General features: G+C 41.6%; 1 protein-coding gene across 5 annotated transcripts; it reads left to right on the forward strand.

The window, feature by feature from the left end:
- Nucleotides 1-932: 932 nt before the first annotated feature.
- Nucleotides 933-21,290, forward strand: LOC110498986 (AMSH-like protease). 5 transcript variants are annotated; one of them, XM_021575758.2, is made up of 12 exons: nt 934-1,090; nt 1,653-1,736; nt 9,108-9,214; nt 10,575-10,792; nt 10,976-11,051; nt 11,542-11,637; nt 11,993-12,302; nt 12,549-12,673; nt 13,096-13,233; nt 19,613-19,725; nt 20,136-20,235; nt 20,600-21,290. In XM_021575758.2, the coding sequence occupies exons 3-12, from the start codon at nt 9,134-9,136 to the stop codon at nt 20,654-20,656; spliced, it is 1,314 nt and encodes a 437-aa protein (XP_021431433.2). In that variant the 5' UTR covers nt 934-1,090; nt 1,653-1,736; nt 9,108-9,133; the 3' UTR covers nt 20,657-21,290. The 5 variants fall into 5 exon arrangements, with proteins under 5 accessions (XP_021431432.2, XP_036811723.1, XP_021431433.2 ...); XM_021575757.2 differs by lacking the exon at nt 1,653-1,736 and having other exon boundaries at nt 933-1,090; XM_021575756.2 differs by lacking the exon at nt 934-1,090 and having other exon boundaries at nt 1,102-1,736.
- Nucleotides 21,291-24,504: the final 3,214 nt, after the last annotated feature.

The raw sequence follows: 24,504 nt of genomic DNA on the forward strand, positions 1-24,504 counted from the left end.
TTCCACTTTTTGTTACGTTACAGCCTTATTCTAAAATGGATTAAATAAATGAAAATCCTCATCAATCTACACACAATCCCCCATAATGGCAAAGATACATCTTTTTTTTTTTTTTTTTTTTTGCAAATTTATCAGCAAATCCAAACATCTGCTTTTCACTGGAATATGGTTTGTCTGGAATAAACTGTTTTCATGAACTGACTTCTGATTGTGTTCTTTCACACAAGACACCAACATCAAATATGCTAGTCCTTTAAATATTGTAAAGGCAGCGTTACCTCAGGTGCGGGAAGGTGTGTCCAAACCTGGCAATCCACCTGCTATGCTGTCGAGGAGCTAGCCTACTATTGTTGTTTAGGCTATGGTATAGGCCACTGTTGAACTTTTATGAAGTTGACACACACAGTTCCATCACAGCACATACCTTTTTGGGGGAAAGCGCACGTGTGGTTGCCGAACGTTGCAGATAGAAATGAACTGAATAGATCCGATGTGATTCGTTATTGTACATGTTAGTGAGGCATATTTGTTCTAAATATCCTTTTTCCATCTGAACGTTCCAAAACGCCCAGCAGGTATCGTAATGTAGCCTACGCCCTCTGGCGACGGAGTTTGATTATTACACTACACTTATTTCCAATGCACCCTATTTTAATCAGAATCATCTCTATGTCCAAATCATATGTTTTTCTATAAGATTAATTATTGGACGAATGGTAATCAAATGGCTTCTTTGTTGGTCATTCTGTAGATGTTTGTATTTCTTTTTTCAACCCCACGTTTGTATGATGGCAGTGTGTCAAGCGCCGCTGTGGTGTGTGCGCCATGAATAATCTTATGAATTACAGGATGCAAATGCTGTTGCCGGTGTCGAAACTGTAGGGTATTTTCTCTTTTGTCCAGTAGTGTGCTGGAGTGGATTTTCCTCTCCACCCCTTTTATGTGTGGTAGGACACATCCCTTCATAGCGACCACGGCTGCTGTCACCAACACCACAGCGCCGACGCTATCATAGGAGGACTGGATGACAATCTCTTTCGCCTATTAGGACATTGGATTTGAAAGACAGCTTTCAGCCATTTTATCATCGGTAAACTTTCGCTCTTTCTATCCCTTTTCATTTTGAACAATGACTTCATGAAGTAGGCTTACAAAAGCGAAATACGCCAGGTTTGGATAAGATAACGGTGGCTTTTATTGACGCCAGTTTCCTGCTTTCGCACTCAATTCTAGCGTGTGACGACAGGGATGCGGAGTTTGGGGAAGCAAATAAACTGGTTCGCATTTTGAACAATTTACACGATTTATCAGTCTACTGCACGCTAAACTGTTAAATCAAATAGTTTCTTTAATTTTCCAGAACGTACACGCAGTAGCCAGTGATTGGGTTTTTATTAGGGAGTGAGTATCATTCATACCCCCCCTTAAATTTCTTGTTGTGGCAAAGCTGGTGAAATGACCAGAAATGGGTTTTAAATCACAAACAAGAAGGTCCTATATTGCTACATGGAATCTGGAACTACAAATGCAGTGTAGATAAAGTGATGATCGATGTCATTGTACAGATACAATGTTGCTGATGGGCCACATTCCTAATGTTGACATGTAGGCAGTGATTTTCTCATTTTGTTGACACACATGGCTATCAAAAGAAGTTGTACTACTTAGCTAGTGCCAGGTGCATCAGCTTACCAAAGCATACAGGAAGCACACAGACAAGTCTCAGTTTGAGAGAGGTAAGTTACAATGTTCATTCAATGTTTCATTTAGTTTCGTATGAATAGTTACCTACTTTCTATGTATATAAATTCACTGTGACTTTTGTTATTAAAATAATGCTATGCTACTGTTATAATGGGTATTAGTTAAGATAATAGTCCGCGATATCAGTAGTCTAACTAATACAGTGACTCAAATATAGTAGGCTGCCCTACAATGCAAGCACATGCCATAAACCATTTTTTTGTTTCCTGAATCTGTAAGTCATATCTTAAAATAGGTTACCATTTTTGAATGGTGCATGTATTGTGCAAATTCAATTGAAGGAAAGACTCAAATCATTTTGATGGAAAATACAGGTTCATTCAGAAAATGGGACATGTCAATCAAATGTGTTCTGTTGACTTGGCATCTTAGGTATGTTGTAAAACAACTTTTAGCTTTCTATGCCTTTCCATTCTCAAGCAACATTTTAATTATGTTGGTTCGTTGTCCTTACTGTAGAACACTCCTGATTGGGTCTTTCTCACAACTCACATTTGAGCAAAAAAAGCAGAATTTTTCAGGAAATATATTTTTTTATGAAATGTCCTCCTTAAATCAGTGAGATTAGGATCTGTACTTATCTATTCGATAATTATTATAAGGTTTTTTATCCGATATTATGCATTTTACCACAATCAATGCAAAAATGTGCATTATCGCAACAGTTTTAAAAAGTCCCAAAAAGTAATAAACACATTTTTTTTGTACCCCCTTTTTCTCCGCTATTTCGATCTTATCTTCTTGCTGCAACTCCCCAATGGGTTTGGGAGGCAAAGGTCGAGTCATGCGTCCTCCAAAACATGACTTGCCAAACTGCACTTCTTAACACCCGCCTGGAAGCCAGATGCACCAATGTGTCAGAGGAAACACCGTTCAACTGACGACCAAGGTCAGCCTGCAGGCACTCGGCCTGCCATAAGGAGAAGCTAGAGCGTGATGAGCCAAGTATAGCCCCTGGCCAGGCAAAAACAACCTTTTTTTACTCACAAAAATTACAAAAAAAAACACGAGATGGATGAACAAGCTTTTTAAAGTTTCTAAAACAATACATGTATTACTAGTAAGAAGCAATGTGGTATATTGTTTAAGTACATTTTTTGTGAGCTCAGTCTTATAAACAAAATATCACAGATGAGACAAAAATGTTCGGTTACCGTGGTAACGCGACTCGAGTCATGTTTGTGCCTGTGAGATTGAGAGTCTGACTAGTAGCTGCATTGTCTTCTCTTCGCTAACATTCGAAACTCCAAACTTTGAAAAACAACCTAGTTTGTGAACAAAATAATGTAAATTGCCAAGAAACACAAGGACAAAGTCTCACTTAAGTAGACTTTCGTTTCAAGTAAATTAGACCAACCTTTATACCTGTGCCAGCGCTACTAAAAAATAAAATATTCACTCAGTTCATCAGGTGCGCACAGCCCCCAGCCAGGCAGTGTTGCAGCACTGTGTGGGTTAAAGGTGCTGCATGATCAATCTGACATCTGTATGGGCCTTGCAGCATTTACGATGATATGGCCTCTGCACAAGTCAGGGAATTCATACTTCTTGCGCTCCACCGAGCAACGCAGAGCTGTTGTTTAGTAAGTGAGTTTGTGTTTATACAGGACCTCTCGCACTCACGTTCCGTTAACCAATCATGTCAATGCGGAGCTCTACTGAGCCCTCCACGTAAAACATTTTTTAGAAGCGCACGGCGATGTGGTACAGAGCTCAATTTGGCCTCTGCGTGCCATAATGGCGCGCTCGACCACATTTTCGGATCAAGCATAAATTGTCTCTTACCTGCCAATGCCAAAATCTACCTGCATTTGACTGGTGGTGGGTGTTCATTTTAGGCCCTGTTAAAAACTAACTTGTCATTTAGAAAACAGCCTATGTGGGGTTAATATGAGTCAGTAACATTTATTCTACTGTCAAAATGTACTACAAAGCGTAAATAGGATAATTTTGTTCATAAAATCAGTCTTGTCCAAAACAGAGTTTTGAGAAACTTGTGGTCATCACTGCATCACAACGTAAATGAAGGTTGGGTTTGTTTCAACCCTACCCACATGCCCACAGCTGGCAGTAGCAAGTAATCATACATTTGGAGTGCAGCTTGCTCCTGACCAGATCAAAATGCCTGTGGTAAATTTGGGTTGACTTTGGATAGTCATATAAGGCTAGGTTGGGACCATCTGTAAATTACACAACTTACATGGGACAATATGTTAAAATTCCAACAGCTCCAAATTGCAATGACTTAAAAACCTCAAACTTCAAATTGTAGAAATGTATTTACAAATTGAAAGTGTTTAATGAGAAGTTGTGCAACATTAAAATATTGTCTCATTTGCATTGTGTAGTTTATTGACGTCTCTAACTAGCCCCGGAGATAGGCTATCCAAAGTGAAACCAATTTTGCCATGCTCTCACATCAGCCGGAAAAAAATATTTGCCTAACTCTTTCCACCTGCGAACACAAGACACGAGGCACCAACATCGAACCACACCCCGAAACCAACTCACATTTGAAATCAGTAATGGCCACCAGCATTTCTTAATGAACCAAATCTAAAATGAGGCCAAATCAGGAATGCAGTCGCCCTTTAATGCAATTGACTAAAATACCCCTTACTTCAGTGTAAGTATAAGTACTGTAATTACATGCATGTTTTTTCAAAAGTCAAAAGTGGATTTAAACGTAACACAGTGACTGTAATTTTTTAAAATATATTATACAGTACCAGTCAAGTTTGGACACACCTACTCATTCCAGGGTTTTTCTTTATTTTTACTATTCTTTACATTGTAGAATAATAGTGAATACATCAAAACTATGAAATAACACATAAGATCATGTAGTAACCAAAAAAGTGTTAAACAAATCAAAATATATTTTACATTTGAGATTCTTCAAAATAGCCACCCTTTGCCTTGATGACAGCTGTACAGGTCATATTATCTTTGTAATAGGATTTTGATATTTGTGGTTGTAAGGTATTTTAGATGTATTTCCCGAATTGAGTGGGAATGCAAACAGCACAACACATTATGCCTATAAAGTACCTCAATATGTGAGATACTGATCAAAAACGGTCTTGGGATATCAAACAACAGTATAGGTTAGTGTGAAAATGGGGGATATACTGGTGGGGTTGCTCTTTGCTGAAACAATAGCTGCGGATTGTGGCTTAAAGTAAGTTAAATGTGTTTTATACACCCCGTATTTCTTGACAAACCTTACTTAATCAAATAGCTGTTGTTTTACAAAAAATCTGTACAATCGGTTTATTAAGGAGGGGTCCTAGTAAATAAATAAAGTTACCAACACGCCCCCCCCCCCCCCCCCCCCCCCATTGACTATACATTAGAATTAACTTATTATCATTACCGAAATTACGGTTATCATTACCAAAACGGACCTGAAAATGATGTGGTAATGAGAAATGTGTGTATCGGTTATGAGAGGCACATAGCTCAATCGTCATATAGTAGGAGACAGCAATTATGAGTCAGCAAACAATTGACCACATCACTAAAGCCCATTCATGCCTCCATTCAGGTAAGGTAATGGTTCTCTGACATTTGACCAATTTGAGCTTTTTAGCCGTGTCGGTAATGAGAAGGCCAAGTGTGGTAAATGGAGTGTTTGAGAGAAATAACCTCATTCTGAAGGCAAACAACCAAATAAAGTAATGAACTTATGCTCATCTAAGGACAACTCCTCTCGATCAGTGGTTCCCAAACTTTTTATAGTCCCGTACCCGTTCAAACTTTCAACCTTCAGCTGCGTACCCCCTCTAGCACCAGGGTCAGCGCACTCTCAAATGTTGTTTTTTTGCCATCATTGTACGCCTGCCACACACACACACTATACGATACAGTTTATTAAACATAAGAATGAGTGTGAGTTTTTGTCACAACCCAGTTCGTGGGAAGTGACAAAGAGCTCTTATAGGACTAGGGCACAAATAATAATAATCAATCATTTTGCTCTTTATTTAACCACCTTACATATAAAAAAATATTTGTTAATCGAAAATTGTGAATAACTCACCACAGATTAATGAGAAGGATGTGTTTGAAAGGATGCACATAACTCTGCAATGTTGGGTTGTATTGGAGACAGTCTCAGTCTTAAATAATTTCCCCACACACAGTCGGTGCCTGTATTTAGTTTTCATGCTAGTGGTTGCAAAGGGCATCAGTGTCTTAACAGCGCGATTTGCCAAGGCAGGATACTCTGAGCGCAGCCCAATCCAGAAATCTGGCAGTGGCGTCTGATTAAATTAAATTTTCACTGAACCGCATGTTGCAATTTCGATGAGGCTCTCTTGTTCAGATATCGGTAAGTGGACTGGAGGCAGGGCATGAACGAATCCAGTTGTTTGTGTCATCCGTTTCGGGAAAGTACCTGCGTAATTGCGCACCCAACTCACTCAGGTGCTTCGCTATATCACATTTGACATTTTCCTTAAGCTTTAGTTCATTTGCACACACCTGTGTGTTGTCCTTGTTAATGCAGACAGAGAAGAGCTTCAACCTCTTAATCATAGCCTCAATTCTGTCCCGCACATTGAATATAGTTTCGGAGAGTCCCCTGTAATTCTAGATAAAGATCATTCAGACGAGAAAAACATCACCCAGATATGCCAGTCATGTGAGAAACTTGTCATCATGCAAGCTGTCAGACAAGTGAAAATTATGGTCAGTAAAGAGAACTTTAAGTTCGTCTCTCAATTCAATACTTTGCCCTTTGATAACCAGCACACTTCTGTATGGTGTAAAAGCGTTACATGGTCGCTGCCCATATCATTGCATAGTGCAGAAAATACACAAGAGTTCAGGGGCCTTGCTTTAACAAAGGTAACCATTTTCACTGTAGTGTCCAAAACCAATTTCAAGCTGTCAGGTAGCAAGAGCCTCTCGGGGGATGCTGCAGTCTACCCAAGTGGCGTCGGGAGAAACTGCTTGCACGCGCGTTACCATTCCACTCCATCTCATCACTTCATTCCATCTCTCCCTGTCATGACTTTTGCTCCATCAGTACAGAGACCAACACATCTTGACCACCAAAGTCCATTTGATGTCACAAAGCTGTCCAGTACTTAAAAATATCCTCTCCTGTTGTCGAGGTTTCCAGTTGTTTGCAGAAAAGGATGTCTTCCTTAATTGACCCCCATAAACATAACGGAAATGTACCAGGAGCTGTGCTAGGCCCGCCACGTCTGTTGACTCATCTAGCTGTAATGCATAGAATTCACTGGCTTGTATGCGAAGCAGTAATTGTTTCAAAACATCTCCTGCCATGTCACTGATGCATCGTGAAACAGTGTTGTTTGATGGAGACATTGTCTGTATAGTTTTTTTCGGCTTTTTCCCCCAGCATTGCCCCAGCCATATCCGCTGCAGCAGGAAGATAGTCCACAATAGTTTGGGGCTTGTCTGTCCTAGCCACTCGGTAGCTCACCATATAAGACACTTCTAGCCCCTTCTTATTAATAGTATCTGTTGCTTTTATACATGTCTTACTACTTGAAAGTCGTCTGAATTCTCACTTCAAATCCTTCCTGGCCTCTTTTTCATATTGGCATGTTTTGTTTCTAAATGTCTGTGCAAGAGTGAAGGTTTCATCGAGTTGTGAGATAGTGCTTTTGCACATATAACATACTGTGGCTGAGGAAAAGCTCTACTCCCTAATAAGTAAACCACAAATCAACGTAGTTCTCATCAGATTTGTGCCTCTTTAAAGGTCCAATGTCCCTGTCTGTTTTTTCGGTGCTTTCCCAGGAAAGGGGGCAGTAGCTCATCGGCTGCATCAGATTCACAACTGTCAGTGTCCATGCTAGCTAGGCTAACAACAAATGTAGAATTACTGATGCTATCATTGGATGTGCTCGAGGAAGCAGAACAATTTGTGTCGTCGACAGCAGTACTACCAGTAGAGCTGTTATGTGTTTCTTAATGGACTGTTTGAAAATGATTTAAAAAAATTTTTTTTATGTGAATCACATTTTTATTTGGTGTACCCCCGACGGCATTGCGCGTACCTCAGTTTGGGAATACCTGCTCTAAATTATGCATCATGCATGGGTGAATACAACTTTATTTTAAAACTATTTGGAGTTTTTACAGTGTTACGTAATTAGACACATCTACAGACACTGTGTTGTTACATAATACATCTAACAGTTTAATGTAAAATTAAACTAAAATACAATTTTTGTGAGTTTACGGACAAACTACAGCAACGGATTTTGTTTTATTAAAATAAGTTAGGCTTTCTAAAGTAAAATTGACCCGAGAATTTAATCCAGACACATTTTGATAATGAGAATTTTGGGTGATAATGTACAAAATGCCGGCTAAAATATTGTACATTTATTGAAAATAAGACACATTGCCAAAAATTAAAAATCTAGTTGATCTTTCATGCATTAAGTTAGTCATGCTGTGTTCATAATCTGTGAGTGACTGATTTGAATCAGTGAATGTTGTTCCCATCTGCTTGAGCATTGCTGCTTCTTGCAGAGAAAGTAGGAATCCAAACACATGAATGGTGAAATTTTCCATATGCAACATCTCCAGCACCACCCCAATGTCAATGTACACTACAGTTCAACAGTTTGGCGTGAAAATATTTCAGAATTCTAACCACTTTACAAAAATATATATGATTAAATACAGTTATTAACTGCAGAAATATGGTCATTTTACAGTCACTGACTTGAAGTAGTTTTTTTCCCCACAACATTAAAGTCAGCCTCAAGCAGTGTTAATTACACCCAGATTTCACACCATGTTCCCATTTTGTACTGTACACAATGGTTCAAATCTTTTGCAGTATCAAGAGTAATTTTTGGATTGAATAATAGAGGGAACCCAGATGATTAAATGCACTGCTGAAATCTGCTAATTGACCAAGCTAGATAAAGCCCCATCAAGGATTTCATCTCAGCAAAATATGTCCATGACTCACCCTATTTTGCTGCTTGGTTACAAGCTGCCATAGCAACAGTAGCACATTTTCTGGGAGGCATGTTGAGCTATTTTGAAAAACCTGTTTGAATTTGATTGAGAGGCTGCTTTTGGAAACTCTTGTGCTATGAAACAACAGAGAAACTATACGTCTGGAAAAGCTAAACAAATCCAATAGTCATACTTGTAATTCAAGTCAGGTTATAAGCCAAGCTCTTGACCATTTATTTATATGACTACTACCGAGGGTAAGCTGTCTCTGTGGACAACATGAATGGGTCTCTCTCAGTGAGAGGAAACCTTATCGATCCAATGGTCATAATTACACAACCGAGTCATGGCCATTAGCCAAGCTAAGGTTTCGCTCCTCTCGTCTCCAGTGGGCTATAATCTTGGGAGATGACGGATGGACACATTGGGAAGATTGGAACCTGTGACCCTGCAGTCTAAAGACACCATGGAGCAAGGCTTCAGCTTCAGCACACTGGTGAGTCTTGTCAGTCAGTGGTGAGGGTACTTAGGGTGAGGGGTGAGCTGTGTGTGGAGTGGGATAGGTAGGAGAAGAAGAGGCGGTGTGAAAGGAGGGGCTAGAGGGCTCTCGTCTTGGGAATGAAAAGATTCAAGGTTAGTATAGGAAAGCTGGGGTGAATGAGTTTATGGGGGTCTGGGAAGGCGTGTGGGTGGGTTGATTTATTCTGTAGAGTGGGGGGGGGGGGGGGGGGAGTGGGGTTAGTGGGTCTGGGGGGTCCACTCCAACGATTTCTTCTGACTCACTCCCATTAGTATTCCCACTGCAGCTGCTCTGTCATTCAGACTCATCTCTCCATTCAGGGCCATCCCTCCATCCTGCGTTGGGAGAGATGGATGGAAGGAGAGAATGGGGGACAGAGCGGATGTTAGCCTCTTCAGACTTTACTTCCGCTGCTCATGAATAGATGATTAGACAAAGGAGATGTTATTATTAAGCCCTCAAAAGAGAGAGCGCTCATGCCTGCTTCAACTATCACTGCCAAAAGGATGTCTAAATTTGACACTTTTGAGTGTCCAAACATTTCCCCCATTATTATGCCCATTATGTTCTGCGAGCAATGGTTCTGTCTGCAGGCTTCGTCAATTTCCCCCTGTCGAGTCCAGTAGGATCTTGATAAGACGCCCACATTCAATAGTAACCTTATGGGAACTCTGCATCAGCAGTGTCCAGTGTGTACTCTGCTGCGCTCATTAGTATGGTGCAGAGCAGGGCCGCTCAGGCCAAAGCGGGGGCTAGCATAGCAGCGAGCTCAGAGGGAGCAGGCTTCCGATCAGCTCCCCCCTTAATCCCCCCAACCCCCGCCCACTGAACCTGCACTGGCCGCCCTGTCCCTGTGAAGGATGAACAGTGATGATGTTGTCCGGTCATGACCACCTGGAGAGGGAGGGCTGGGAGACTACTGAGGGAGACAGCCCGTGCTGATGCTAGCTGTTGTTTCAGAAGAAGCTACAGTAGTACTGCTGCTAGGGGTGATAGGGTTGCTGTGTCAGACTGTTGGCCTTAGGGTTTTTCTGGTACTGATGCAATGTTAGTGATGAATGTGTTGTTTTAGGCCCTGGGGTGTAGAGAAAGAGGTGTTCTAATGCTGGTGTTGATAACCAGGATGACTTAGTCCTAGCCTAACCTTATCCATTAGATGGGAAAATGCAACACTAGCCTTTGATCAGTTTCTAGGGACACCTACTACACTCCGATGCTTGTGATTACTTTGACTCCTAAGTTGACCTCTGTGACTGCTCTGCTCGTGTCCTCTCGGACTCTGACCCTGGTGCTTGAACGTTGATCTCTGATCCCGGTGACCTTTGACCCCCGACAGAAGAAGCTGGCAGCTGAGCCGGACCACACGGACGTGAGCCTGACGGCGGCAGAGCGAGTGCGGGCCCTCAGCAAGATGGGCTGCAGCATCGAGATCAACGAAGAGATCACGCCACACCGCTACTTCCGGTCCGGGGTGGAGATGGAGCGCATGGCCGCCGTGTACCTGGAGGAGGGCAGCCTGGAGAATGCCTACGTCCTCTACAACAAGTTCATCACGTAAGGAGAGGAGAGAGAGAGTATCTTATACCTGTGTCTAGACTAGGGCCTATGATAGAGTGTAGTACTAGCATACCGTTGGGCTATGTCCAATGTACTAATGGCAGATCAAGTACAGTGTCTGATGATTAATGCACTACTGTAATCTGTCTAACCACCCACTATCTCTCTGTTGTGTTCTAGTCTGTTTGTCGAGAAACTCCCCAGCCATCGAGACTACCAGCAGTGCAGTGTGCCTGAGAAACAGGTGATAATAAAGGTAAGCCCTTGGGCTTCTGTTTTGAGTGGACCCATGTGGTGCTCAGCCCTGCGGAAAGCTCATTAACATCAGGGCTTATTAGCCTGGCTGGAGGGATGGAGAGAGGGGTCGAGGGATGGAGAGAGCAGTGGTACGAGGGCCCTGTCTGTCTGGCTGAGTGGTTGGCTACTTAGTGGGTGCCTCATACTTAGTGGGGGGGATTCAGGTCTGCTTTGATTTAAGTGATGTCTGTAAAGGTAAGCGAGTCCAAGGTCAGCTCAGGAACAGCACTAGTTTAGAAAGGGCTGTAGATTACCTTTTGTATACAAACAATAGAAGCGACACTACGATCTATTAAGATCTTTGAAATGGTAGATGAATGGCTCATCGTTTTCTATTCGTCATGTAAGGATTTGGCCCACACTTATTGACCATTGGATATGCAAAGCACCACGGCTAATGGAAGAAAGTATTTCCCTGCCTGCACTCACACAGTTGATTTTATTCTCAGAAGTTGCAAGATGTCGCATTTCCGCGGAAAGATCAATTGAAGAAGCTCCTCCACGAGAAGTACAACAAGGAACAAACAGAGTATCTCAAAAGTCAGGTAAGGTTTAGCATCGGAACCTTTCGTTACATTCCTTGAGAATCGCTAGGAGGCTGGCTGGGAGCGCAATGTGTGGCTCTAAGCCCAGTGCTAGTGTGCAACACCTGTTCATATTAGTTACAGTGCGGTGTTTGTACCACTTTTTCGGCGAATGTGAATGCTTCAATGCAGCAGTCTGTGGTTACATTTGTAGTTTGTGATAAGTAGTGATGAGGAATATTTAGGAGTAAGATCATGTATATCAACAAATTGTACTAATATTAAAATGGCACAGATCTGAAGTGTTGTGTCTGTATCTTCGGTTTGTGCCTGCACGTGCGTGTTCATGTGTGCACTCGTTTATATGCGTGTGCAGAGCCAGGCGGTGGTGGCGGATTGCTGCGGCCAGCAGCTGCAGAAGATGTCTCTGGTTGAGCAGGAGAGGCAGAGGGTGGCGCAGCTGCGCAGGATGCAGATGGAGTCGGAGCAGTTCCGCTACTTCGAGGACCAACTGCGCAGACAGGAGCTGGCCAATCGCAGAGACGAGGCGGTCGCTAAAGTGCCTGAACAAACAGACGGGGCCTGCCTGTCCCACTCCTCCAAGAACCATGTTCGTCTCGACCCAAACCGTAATAAACAGCTTCTCCCCAGCAGCAAGCCAGCAGCTACACTGGCTGGCGTACATAGTGAGTGTCCTGCTCCCATTAGTATATAACATCTATATTTTCGATTGAGTGATTGTTACTCAGAGACTAACCATGAGTAAGGTAATGGGGAAGTCAATAATGAGGTACATTAATAGATGGTGTATATATTTGAGCTGGTTAGTCACTGTTGATGCATGTTTTTGTGTTGCATGAGTCACACTGATGGACATCCTATTATTGTTGTTACACATACTGTGCTTACGTGTGGTGTGTGTGTCCATACAGATCAACGGGTTGAGGGCCTGAGGCGGGTGGTCATTCCTAGAGACCTGACCTACAGGTTTCTACTGCTAGCCGACAGTAACACAGCCAGGGGAATAGAGACATGTGGGGTACTCTGTGGAAAACTGGTAAGACATGCTCTGCTCTCCACACAAACATTGATCTATTTTATTTTGTCGACAAACTACCACTTTATTGGGGAAAGTCAAACTTCCCAGGCTACTGCTTACCTTATCTAAGCAAACCGTCGGAGATACCATTTTTACTCAGTGCCATTCCATCTGCAAACAGTAGTTATGTCAAGTAGGAGGAGAGCGGGAGGTTGCCAATGTAAGGTGTTCAAAGTTGATTGTAGTTGCTACAGTATTTGCTCTCATTTGATGGTGTACTGTATGTCATGTGCATTGCTGTGTGTAGGTGGGTGTTCTAAATCCTGCAAAATAGCAATAACAGTACCTCAGTGCCAGTAGACTTATGCACAGTTATTAGCGACTGTGTTGTGCATTGTAATGCATTAACTCATAGGAAGTGTTACCTTTGTCTCTTCCAGACTCAAAACGAGTTCATGCTGACCCATGTGGTGGTGCCCAAACAGTCAGCCGGCCCAGACTACTGTGATATGGAGAACGTGGAGGAGCTCTTTAGTTTCCAGGACCACCACAACCTACTGACTCTGGGCTGGATCCATGTGAGTCGACACTACACAAACACCTCCACACATACAGTTGAAGTCGGAATTTTACATGCACCTTAGCCAAATACATTTAAATCTCTGTTTTTCACAATTCCTGACATTTAATCCCTGTAAAAATTCCCTGTCTTAGGTCAGTTAGGATCACCACTTTATTTTAAGAATGAGAAATGTCAGAATAATAGTAGAGAGAATGATTTATTTCAGCTTTCATTTATTTCATCACATTCCCAGTGGGTCAGAAGTTTACATACACTCAATTAGTATTTGGTAGCATTGCCTTTAATTTGTTTAACTTGGGTAAAACGTTTCAGGTAGCCTTCCACAAGCTTCCCACAAAACGTTGGGTGAATTTTGGCCCATTCCTAATGACAAAGCTGGTGTAACTGAGTCAGGTTTGTCGGCCTCCTTGCTCTCACACGTGTTTTTCAGTTCTGCAACCACATTTTCTATAGGATTGAGGTCAGGGCTTTGTGATGACCACTCCAATATATCCACATAGTTTTCCCACCTCATGATGCTATCTATTTTGTGAAGCGCACCAGTCCCTCCTGCAGTAAAGCAACCCCACAATATGATGCTGCCACCCCTGTGCTTCACGGTTGGGATGGTGTTCTTCGGCTTGCAAACCCCTTTTTCCTCCAAACATAACAATGGTCATTATGGCCAAACAGTTCTATTTTTCTATCATCAGACCAGAGGACATTTCTCCAGAAAGTACAATCTTTGTCCCCATGCGCAGTTGCAAACTGTAGTCTGTCTTTTTTATGGCGGTTTTGGAGCAGTACTTTCTTCCTTGCTGAGCGGCCTTTCAGGTTATGTCGATATAGGACTTGTTTTACTGTGAATATAGATACTTTTGTACCTGGTTCCTCCAGCATCTTCACAAGGTTCTTTGCTGTTGTTCTGGGATTGATTTGCACTTTTTGCACCAAAGTACGTTCATCTCTAGGAGACAGAATGCGTCTCCTTCCTGAGCGGTATGACGGCTGCGTGGTCCCAGGCTGTTTATACTTGCATACTATTGTTTGTACAGATGAATGTGGTACCTTCAGGTGTTTGGAAATTGCTGCCAAGGATGAACCAGACTTGCGGAGGTCTACAAAAAAATGTTTCGGTCTTGGCTGATTTCTTTTAATCTTCCCATGATGTCAAGCAAAGAGGCACTGAATTTGAAGGTAGGCCTTGAAATACATCCACAGGTACACCTCCAATTGACTCAAATTATGTCAATTAGCCTAGCAGAAGCTTCTAAAACCATTACATAATTTTCTGGAATTTCCCAAGCTGTTTAAAGACACAGTCAACTTAGTGTATGTAAACTTCTGACACACTGGAATTGTGATACAATGAAATAATCTGTTTGTAAACAATTATTGGAAAAATTTGTTGTGTCATGCACAAAGTAGATGTCCTAACCGACTTGCCAAAACTATAATTTGTTAACAAGAAATTTGTGGAGTGGTTGAAAAACAAGTTTTAATGACTCCAACCTAAGTGTATGTAAACTTCTGACTTCAACTGTATGCACAAGCATATACACACGTGTACACACACAGATGCACTCAAACATGCACTTATGCTCATACATACACACTTATGCACTCTCATACACACGCGCACACACACACACACACACACACACACACACACACACACACACACACACACACACACACACACACTTGCCCACTCCCCACCCTTTAATTTGCATAATCAAATATCACCATAGAAACCCGGTCCATTGGTTCAGATGTCAAAGTTAATCATAGACCTGCCTTCTGAGTCTGTGCCAGGGATGTTTCTAGGAGTTGAGGACATTGGGAGCTTAGCCCAAAACCAGAGGGGGCATCCTCCCCCGAGAGAAGACATTTTTCTATTTCAACAGCATAAATGCATCAATCTGGTACACTTTGAGATAAACATAGAGAGATTGACTAAAATAGACTAATAATACAGTACCAGTCAAAAGTTTGGACACACCTACTCATTCAAGGGTTTTTCTTTATTTTTACTATTTTCTACATTGTAGAAAATAAAATGATCCCTTATGGAAAAAAACATGTTTTCATGTGAAGTTAATGTAATAACGTGACAACATGTAAAGCAATTTAGTAAAATTAAACTACAGTGGGGCAAAAAAGTGTTTAGTCAGCCACCAATTGTGCAAGTTCTCCCAGAACCACACGGGGGGACCTAGTGAATGACCTGCAGAGAGCTGGGACAAAAGTAACAAAGCCTACCATCAGTAACACACTACGCCGCCAGGGACTCAAATTCTGCAGTGCCAGATGTGTCCCCCTGCTTAAGCCAGTACATGTCCAGGCCCGTCTGAAGTTTGCTAGAGAGCATTTGGATGATCCAAAAGAAGATTGGGAGAATGTCATATGGTCAGATGAAACCAAAATATAACTTTTTGATAAAAACTCAACTTGTCGTGTATGGAGGACAAAGAATGCTGAGTTGCATCCAAAGAACACCATACATACTGTGAAGCATGGGGGTGGAAACATCATGCTTTGGGGCTGTTTTTCTGCAAAGGGACCAGGACGACTGATCCGTGTAAAGGAAAGAATGAATGGGGCCATGTATCGTGAGATTTTGAGTGAAAACCTCCTTCCATCAGCAAGGGCATTGAAGGTGAAACGCGGCTGGGTCTTTCAGCATGACAATGATCCCAAACACACCGCCCGGGCAACGAAGGAGTGGCTTCGTAAGAAGCATTTCAAGGTCCTGGAGTGGCCTAGCCAGTCTCCAGATCTCAACCCCATAGAAAATCTTTGGAGGGAGTTGAAAGTCCGGGATGCCCAGCAACAGCCCCAAAACATCACTGCTCTAGAGGAGATCTGCATGGAGGAATGGGCAAAAATACCAGCAACAGTGTGTGAAAACCTTGTGAAGACTTACAGAAAATGTTTGACCTCTGTCATTGCCGACAAAGAGTATATAACAAAGTATTGAGATAAACTTTTGTTATTGACCAAATACTTATTTTCCACCATAATTTGCAAATAAATAAATTAAAAATCCTACAATGTGATTTTCTGCATTTTTTGAAGTGTACCTATGATGAAAATTACAGGCCTCTCTCATCTTTTTAAGTGGGAGAACTTGCACAATTGGTGGCTGACTAAATACTTTTTTGCCCCACTGTGCATGTGAAAATCTGATCACATATGAAGGGTTCCAAAGGGTTCCAAAAACACATCTTCACATGTGACATCGTGATTTTTCTCACATGCGCCGAATACAACAGGTGTAAACTTTACAGTGAAATGCTTACTTACAAGCCCTTAAACAACAGTGCAGTTCAAGAAAGAGTTAAGAAAATATTTACCTAATAAACTAATGTAAAAAATAATAAAATTTCACACAATAAAATAACAATAACGAGACTATATACAGGGGGTACCGGTACCGAGTCAGTGTGCAAATGTACAGGTTAGTCGAGGTAAGTTGTACATGTAGGTAGGGGTGAAGTGACTATATAGATAATAAACAGCGAGTAACAGCAGTGTAAAAAAAAATGAATGGAGGAGTGTCAATGTTATAGTCCAGTGGCCATTTTCTGAATTGTTCAGCAGCCTTATGGCTTGGGGTTAGAAGCTGTTAAGGAGCCTTTTGGTCCTAGACTTGGCGCTCTGGTACCCCTTGCCGTGGGGTAGCACATGTGGGTAGCACAACTACCTCAATCAGCCTGACTAACCGGTGTCTGTATGTAGCCTCGCTACTTTTATAGCCTCGCTACTGTATATAGCCTGTCTTTTTACTGTTGTTTTATTTCTTTACTTACCTATTGTTCACCTAACACCTTTTTTGCACTATTGGTTAGAGCCTGTAAGTAAGCATTTCACTGTAAGGTCTACTACACCTGTTGTATTGGCGCACATGACAAATAAACTTTGATTTGATTTGTGAAATCATGTGGTTTTTCTATAAGAGATAGCCACTCATTAGGAATTGTTCCACTGAATTATATCAGCTGATGTGGGAGAAATAAATTAAACATAAAATCTTCTGAAGACAACAAAGCATAGCCTAAATGTACCCAGGGCTACACCCTACCCAAATGATGTCTATTCATTTTTTTCCACTCAAATAAAACGTATACTTTTGGGTTCACAATCTCTTTTTTTCCATGTGCATCTTAATCCAAATGTGTGCGTGTCCAGTTACAAGGTTGTTAGCTAAAAGGTAACATGACTGAACAGCTTGTTTGTTATGAGACAAATAGGCTAGTAAGCGGCCTGTGAGTAACCTAGTTTTAAAACTGCCCAGGACATTTTATTTATCCAATAATTCCCCCGAATTCATGATAGAAAAAACAAACAAGATACTGTACCTCCGGTAAAATGGATTGTATTTTTTTGAATGGTTTGGGCTACAGACACACGGTTTTGACTAAAGTAATGATAAAACCATGACAGTCACAAATCTGAACACTTGCCTAGAGTGTAAGTGATACGCCGTTTATGGAAACTTATAATCAGATTTACAGCCTGCAATTTCGAAATGTTTAACCATCGAAAGGTTCGGAACTTGACCCCCCCAAAAAAATCAGGGCTGCGGCCCCACATGCCCAGGTCTAATAACACCTAACATGGGAGTTACACAGTGGAGGGGCAGACTGAAATCTAGTTCCACTGATTTTGGGGAATAAACATAATCTACAGTGCCTTGAGAAAGTATTCGGCCCCCTTGAACTTTGCGACCTTTTTCCACATTTCAGGCTTCAAACATAAAGATATAAAACTGTATTTTTTTGTGAAGAATCAACAACAAGTGGGACACAATCATGAAGTGGAACGACATTTATTGGATATTTCAAACTTTTTTAACAAATCAAAAACTGAAAAATTGGGCATGCTAAATTATTCAGCCCCTTTACTTTCAGTGCAGCAAACTCTCTCCAGAAGTTCAGTGAGGATCTCTGAATGATCCAATGTTGACCTAAATGACTAATGATGATAAATACAATCCACCTGTGTGTAATCAAGTCTCCGTATAAATGCACCTGCACTGTGATAGTCTCAGAGGTCCGTTAAAAGCGCAGAGAGCATCATGAAGAACAAGGAACACACCAGGCAGGTCCGAGATACTGTTGTGAAGAAGTTTAAAGCCGGATTTGGATACAAAAAGATTTCCCAAGCTTTAAACATCCCAAGGAGCACTGTGCAAGCGATAATATTGAAATGGAAGGAGTATCAGACCACTGCAAATCTACCAAGACCTGGCCGTCCCTCTAAACTTTCAGCTCATACAAGGAGAAGACTGATCAGAGATGCAGCCAAGAGGCCCATGATCACTCTGGATGAACTGCAGAGATCTACAGCTGAGGTGGGAGACTCTGTCCATAGGACAAAAATCAGTCATATATTGCACAAATCTGTCCTTTATGGAAGAGTGGCAAGAAGAAAGCCATTTCTTAAAGATATCCATTACAAAGTGTTGTTTAAAGTTTGCTACAAGCCACCTGGGAGACACACCAAACATGTGGAAGAAGGTGCTCTGGTCAGATGAAACCAAAATTGAACTTTTTGGCAACAATGCAAAACGTTATGTTTGGCGTAAAAGCAACACAGCGCATCACCCTGAACACACCATCCCCACTGTCAAACATGGTGGTGGCAGCATCATGGTTTGGGCCTGCTTTTCTTCAGCAGGGACAGGGAAGATGGTTCAAATTGATGGGAAGATGGATGGAGCCAAATACAGGACTATTCTGGAAGAAAACCTGATGGAGTCTGCAAAAGACCTGAGACTGGGACGGAGATTTGTCTTCCAACAAGACAATGATCCAAAACATAAAGCAAAATCTACAATGGAATGGTTCAAAAATAAACATATCCAGGTGTTAGAATGGCCAAGTCAAAGTCCAGACCTGAATCCAATCGAGAATCTGTGGAAAGAACTGAAAACTGCTGTTCACAAATGCTCTCCATCCAACCTCACTGAGCTCGAGCTGTTTTGCAAGGAGGAATGGGAAAAAATTTCAGTCTCTCGATGTGCAAAACTGATAGAGACATACCCCAAGCGACTTACAGCTGTAATCGCAGCAAAAGGTGGCGCTACAAAATATTAACTTAATTAAGGGGGCTGAATAATTTTGCACGCCCAATTTTTCAGTTTTTGATTTGTTAAAAAAGTTTGAAATATCCAATAAATGTCGTTCCACTTCATGATTGTGTCCCACTTGTTGATTCTTCACAAAAAAATAAAGTTTTATATCTTTATGTTTGAAGCCTGAAATGTGGCAAAAGGTCGCAAAGTTCAAGGGGGCCGAATACTTTCGCAAGGCACTGTATAAGGCAAATATAACACCTAACATCTTTATCTCCGACCAACTCTTCTGACTGTGGCTCTCCTTTGTTCTCAGACCCACCCCACCCAGACGGCCTTCCTGTCCAGTGTTGACCTGCATACACACGGCTCCTACCAGCTCATGCTGCCTGAAGCCATCGCCATCGTCTGCTCGCCCAAACACAACGAGTGAGTCCCTGTACCTGTCTGCTAGAAGGAGTAAGCCTGCTGATGCTAACGCTAAAGAAAACCAATCCATGCAATGTGGGTGGTATCAAATTGTTTATTCAGTAAGGAAGCAATGTTACCGGAATTGCGTGGTGTGGAGCCGACATGATGATTCTCTGTGATGTGGAAGAATGGGTTGTGTCAGTTCTATACTTAACATCTCTATCTTATTCTACACAGCTATAAATGTTCTACCTCACTGAATAAGCCTCGGACATAAGTTCAGAACTCAGATGACTAACCTAATGTAGGCCTTACAGTTGCTTGGCTGGAAGACGCTCTAGTTTTACCAGATGGATGTCATGACTTCCTTTGGCCATGAGCCCTACTGTATATAGGCAAGTCCTGTGTCTGTGATCTGTGTGTTGCAGTACGGGAGTGTTCAGACTCACCAGCTCTGGGATGGGGGAGGTCGCTGGCTGCAGACTGAAGGGCTTTCACCCACACTCCAAGGACCCGCCGCTCTTTAGCGTAAGTAATACACACAGACATCCTCCCAGCAGACAGAGAGGCCTCACTGCTTCCGCAGCCTCTCTCTTTTTCAGCACAGTCTCAAATGGAGCTTGTGTGTATTATTGTGTGTGTGTGTGGGTTCATGTCGAATCCCAGAGCTGACAAGGTAAAAATCTGTCATTCTGCCCCTGAACAAGGCAGTTAACCCACTGTTCCCCGGTAGGCCGTCATTGTAAATAAGAATTTGTTCATAACTGACTTGCCTAGTTAAATAAAGGCCAAATAAAAAATATAAAAAATATGTCCCTCTATTCATGGTTGTGCTTCTCCACTGTTGTTGTTAGTTAACCTGAGAATTAAACATGGCCTTTTCTATTTTCAGATCTGTAGGCATGTTGTTATAAAGGACTCGAAAACAACAGTGCTGGACCTCCGGTGACAGCGAGGGGAAGACAAGACACCCACAACCCTCACATACTGGAACTCCTATTTATTTAACCTTTATTTAACTAGGCAAGTCAGTTAAGAACATATTCTTATTGACAATGACGGGCCTACAGTGGGTTAACTGCCTTATTCAGGGACAGAACGACAGAGTTTTACATTGTCAGCTCGGGGATTCGATCTAGCAACCTTTTGGTTACTGGCCCAACTCTCTAACCACTAGGCTACCTGCCGCCCCTACACTCTAACCACTAGGCTACCTGCCGCCCCATTTATACCTTTGTTTACAATGAAGGCTTTTGTATTTATTTATTTTTTTGAAATGAGGTACTGTGAATTGAAACTGCTTTGCAACACAATGATGTGAGCTATGGAATTGTTCTAATGGTGTTGTTTTATCAACTCTTTATTCACTTGAAGTATGGGATTTTTTTGGTTGGGGGCTTTTTGATAGCTTGGCTTGACAATTTTGGCAGAGGGTAGTTTTTGAGGCAGATAGTCTTTCTGCTTGTCAGATTTGATGTGAAATTCTCCAGAGAGAACTATTTTAGCACGCAGGCTTACTGTAAATGGCCTTAGGTGTTTCAGTGTGAGAACAACTGGCTGAGAATAAAGTGTGTGTGGGAGCAGGTGTGTGTGTTATATGAATGATTACATGAGTGATAGTCTCCCGTGAGGGTATCCTTACCCTTAACTTTCTTGGTACAGGATACAACAGATGAGACTTGAGAGACACAATGATACAGTATTTACACAATTGATTACATATGCAGAGATTCAACAAATAAACAAACATTTTTTTAAAAGGTCATATAAAATGGACTGATTGAATTGGGATGGCGCTATGTGGCTTAGGACGTTTCATGTTGTCTTTTTAGTCTTAGTTATAATGGATTACATTTGGCCAGTTGGATTTTAGCCTTGACATTTTTTGCATTATTTGTGAGTCTTGGATTTATCTTGGAAGTGTTGACCTAAAAGAAAACCGTAACTCAATTCTTATTTGAAGTAGCCCATCGAGGTGGAATGTCTTGTGCGGGGAGGAACAAACCGAAGTGCTCAAAGAATGAGTATTCATACCCCTTGACGTCTTCAACATGTTGTTGCTACAGCCTGAATTCAAAATGGATTAAATAGATGTTTGTGTCACCCATCTATAAACAATACCCCATACTGACAAAGTGAAAACGTATTTTTTTTTGCGAAGATATTGAAAATGAAATATAGAAATATCTCATTTACATAAGTATTCACAGCCCCGAGTCAATACTTTGTATCGCGATTACAGCTTTGAGTTGTCTTGGGTATGTCTGTATCAGCTTTGCACATCTAGATTTTGGGATTTTCTCCCATTCTTCCTTGCAGATTCTCTCCAGCTCTGTTAAATTTGTTTTGGAGCGGCATTGAAAAGCAATCTTCAAGTCTTTCCACTGATTTTCAATGGGATTCAAGTCTTGGCTTTGGCTGGGCCACTCAAGGACTTTCACATTCTTGTTCTGAAGCCATTCAAACGTTGCTTTGGCTGTATGCTTGGTGTCATTGTCCTGTTGGAACATAAATCTTCACACCAGTCTAAGGTCGTTTGCACTCTGAAGCAGGTTTTCATCAAAGATTTTCCTGTATTTGGCTCCATTTGTTCCCTCTATCCTTACCAGTCTCCCAGTCCATGCCGCTGAAAAGCACCCCTATAGCATGATGCTGCCACCACCATGCTTCACGGTAGGGATGGTGTTAGACGGGTGATGAGCTGTGCCTGGTTTTCTCCAGACATAGCGCTTTGCATTCAGGCCAAGTTTGTCTCATTAGACCACAAAATCTTTTGCCTTGCGCTCTTAGTTGTTCACGTGCCTTTTTGAAAACTCCAAGGGCCTCATAACTGGCTTGTAAATTTTACACAGAATATCTGCATGCACCATTTCTGAAAAGGGCGCACACAAAAAATATTTAGATTTATAAACTTGGTGCATCCCATATATACACGCATGTTTCCCGTTTTATAAATCAGACCTGAAGTAAAGCTGTGCACATGAAGGAACATTATAACTCTGAAAAACACCAATCAATGTGTACTTTGGAAATATTGGAATTTTGCCCATGCTACAGAAGGCTATATTGGTCTGCTAATACACCACTAGTAAACGCGTAGTGCACTAGGTTTGTGGGGGGGGGGGGGGGGGGGGGGGGATGTTTTGTGGGGGGGGGGGGGGGATTTTTCATACTATAGGCCACTACTTATAGTGGTAGCCTATACACTTCAATGCAAAATATCAACTGTCTGTTCACCTGTTGAATTCTATTGTATGTTATAAAGCGCGCTCACTTTCGGAAATTAAAGCATATCTAATACTGGTGGTAAGCCTAATTAAATGAGAGCTGCGCATGGTAATTTGTTGTATGGCTACTTCGGGAATATGAATTCATCTTGGCCAGAAAATCTGAGGAATTTCCACTGCAATGGTTATGATATATATATTTTTTGTTTATACATTTAATTATTGTCTACTTGAGGAATTTGACATTAATGCATTCAACGTTTTTAGAATACAAAAAATTCAACAAATTGATTTTCTCACTAACGGCTAGTGATAGCATCTGGGAATTATATATTTAGCTACCCGACGGTCACATTTTCCTGCACAAGGCTAGTCTACTTTTGACTTCTTGCCATGCAATACCTCAACCACTAGAAACTGCATACGCATGGTCTAAAGTTTGCGAGAGAATAAGCACATTCTCACCAAGTTTTTTTACATTAAAAAAATAATAATTGCCAACTTTAGCGTGAAACGGGAATTTTGGGGAATTTTTTGTGCATATAAAGTTTATAAATGAAGCCCCATGTGTGCTGTCATGTGCCTTTTTCTCAGGAGTGGCTTCCATCTGGCCACTCTCCCATAAAGCCCAGTTTGGTAAAGTGCTGTAGAGACTGTTGTCCTTCTGGCAGGTTCTGGCATCTCAGACAAGAACTTTATAGTTCTGTCAGAGTGGTCATTGGGTTCATAATCCCCTCCCTGACCAAGGTCCTTCTTGCCCGGTTGCTTAGATTGGTATTTCCATATGTTTGCAATTTCCCAATGATGGAGACCACTGTGCTCTTGGAAACTTTCAACACTCTAGAAATAGTTTTATACCCTTCCCCAGATATATGCCTCATCACAATTCTATCTCGGAGATCTACATACAGTTCCTTGGACTTCATGGTATAGTTTCTGCTCTGACTTGCACTGTCAACTGTGGTACCTTCTATACTGTATATACAGTAAATAACCTCCAAACAATTGAATTGGCCACAGGGGAACTCCACTTAAGTTGTAGCGATGTCTTATGGATGATCAAAGGAAATTGGATGCACCTGAGCTCAATTTGGAGTGTCATAGCAAAGGGGTGTGAATAATTATGTAAATGAGATATTTCTGTATTTGTTTTTGAACACATTTGCTACATTTCTAAAAACATGTTTTCACTTTGTCATTATGGGGTATTGTCTGTAGATGGGTGAGAGAAAAATACATATTTAAATCCATTTTGAATTCTGGCTGTAACACAAAATGTGGAATAAGTCAAGGGGTATGAATACTGTCTGAAGGCACTGTATAAGCAAAGACGCATTAGACACCTTATATGAGGAGTATCTTTTTGCCATCCCAAGGGCCTTGACTACACAGAGCTCAGGTATAAGTTCACTTTCCACCCCCATGAAGCAGTTAACTAGCCTGGTCTCAGACCTGTTTGTGCCGTCTTGGCAACTCATCATTGTTTGGCTTGACAATGACCATGGAAGTTAGCGAAACAGCATAAACAGATCTGGGACATGGCTATCCTTTAACCACCCCTCGCTGTAGA

The sequence above is a fragment of the Oncorhynchus mykiss genome, chromosome 20 (assembly GCF_013265735.2).
Source record: "Oncorhynchus mykiss isolate Arlee chromosome 20, USDA_OmykA_1.1, whole genome shotgun sequence".
NCBI lineage: Eukaryota > Metazoa > Chordata > Actinopteri > Salmoniformes > Salmonidae > Oncorhynchus > Oncorhynchus mykiss.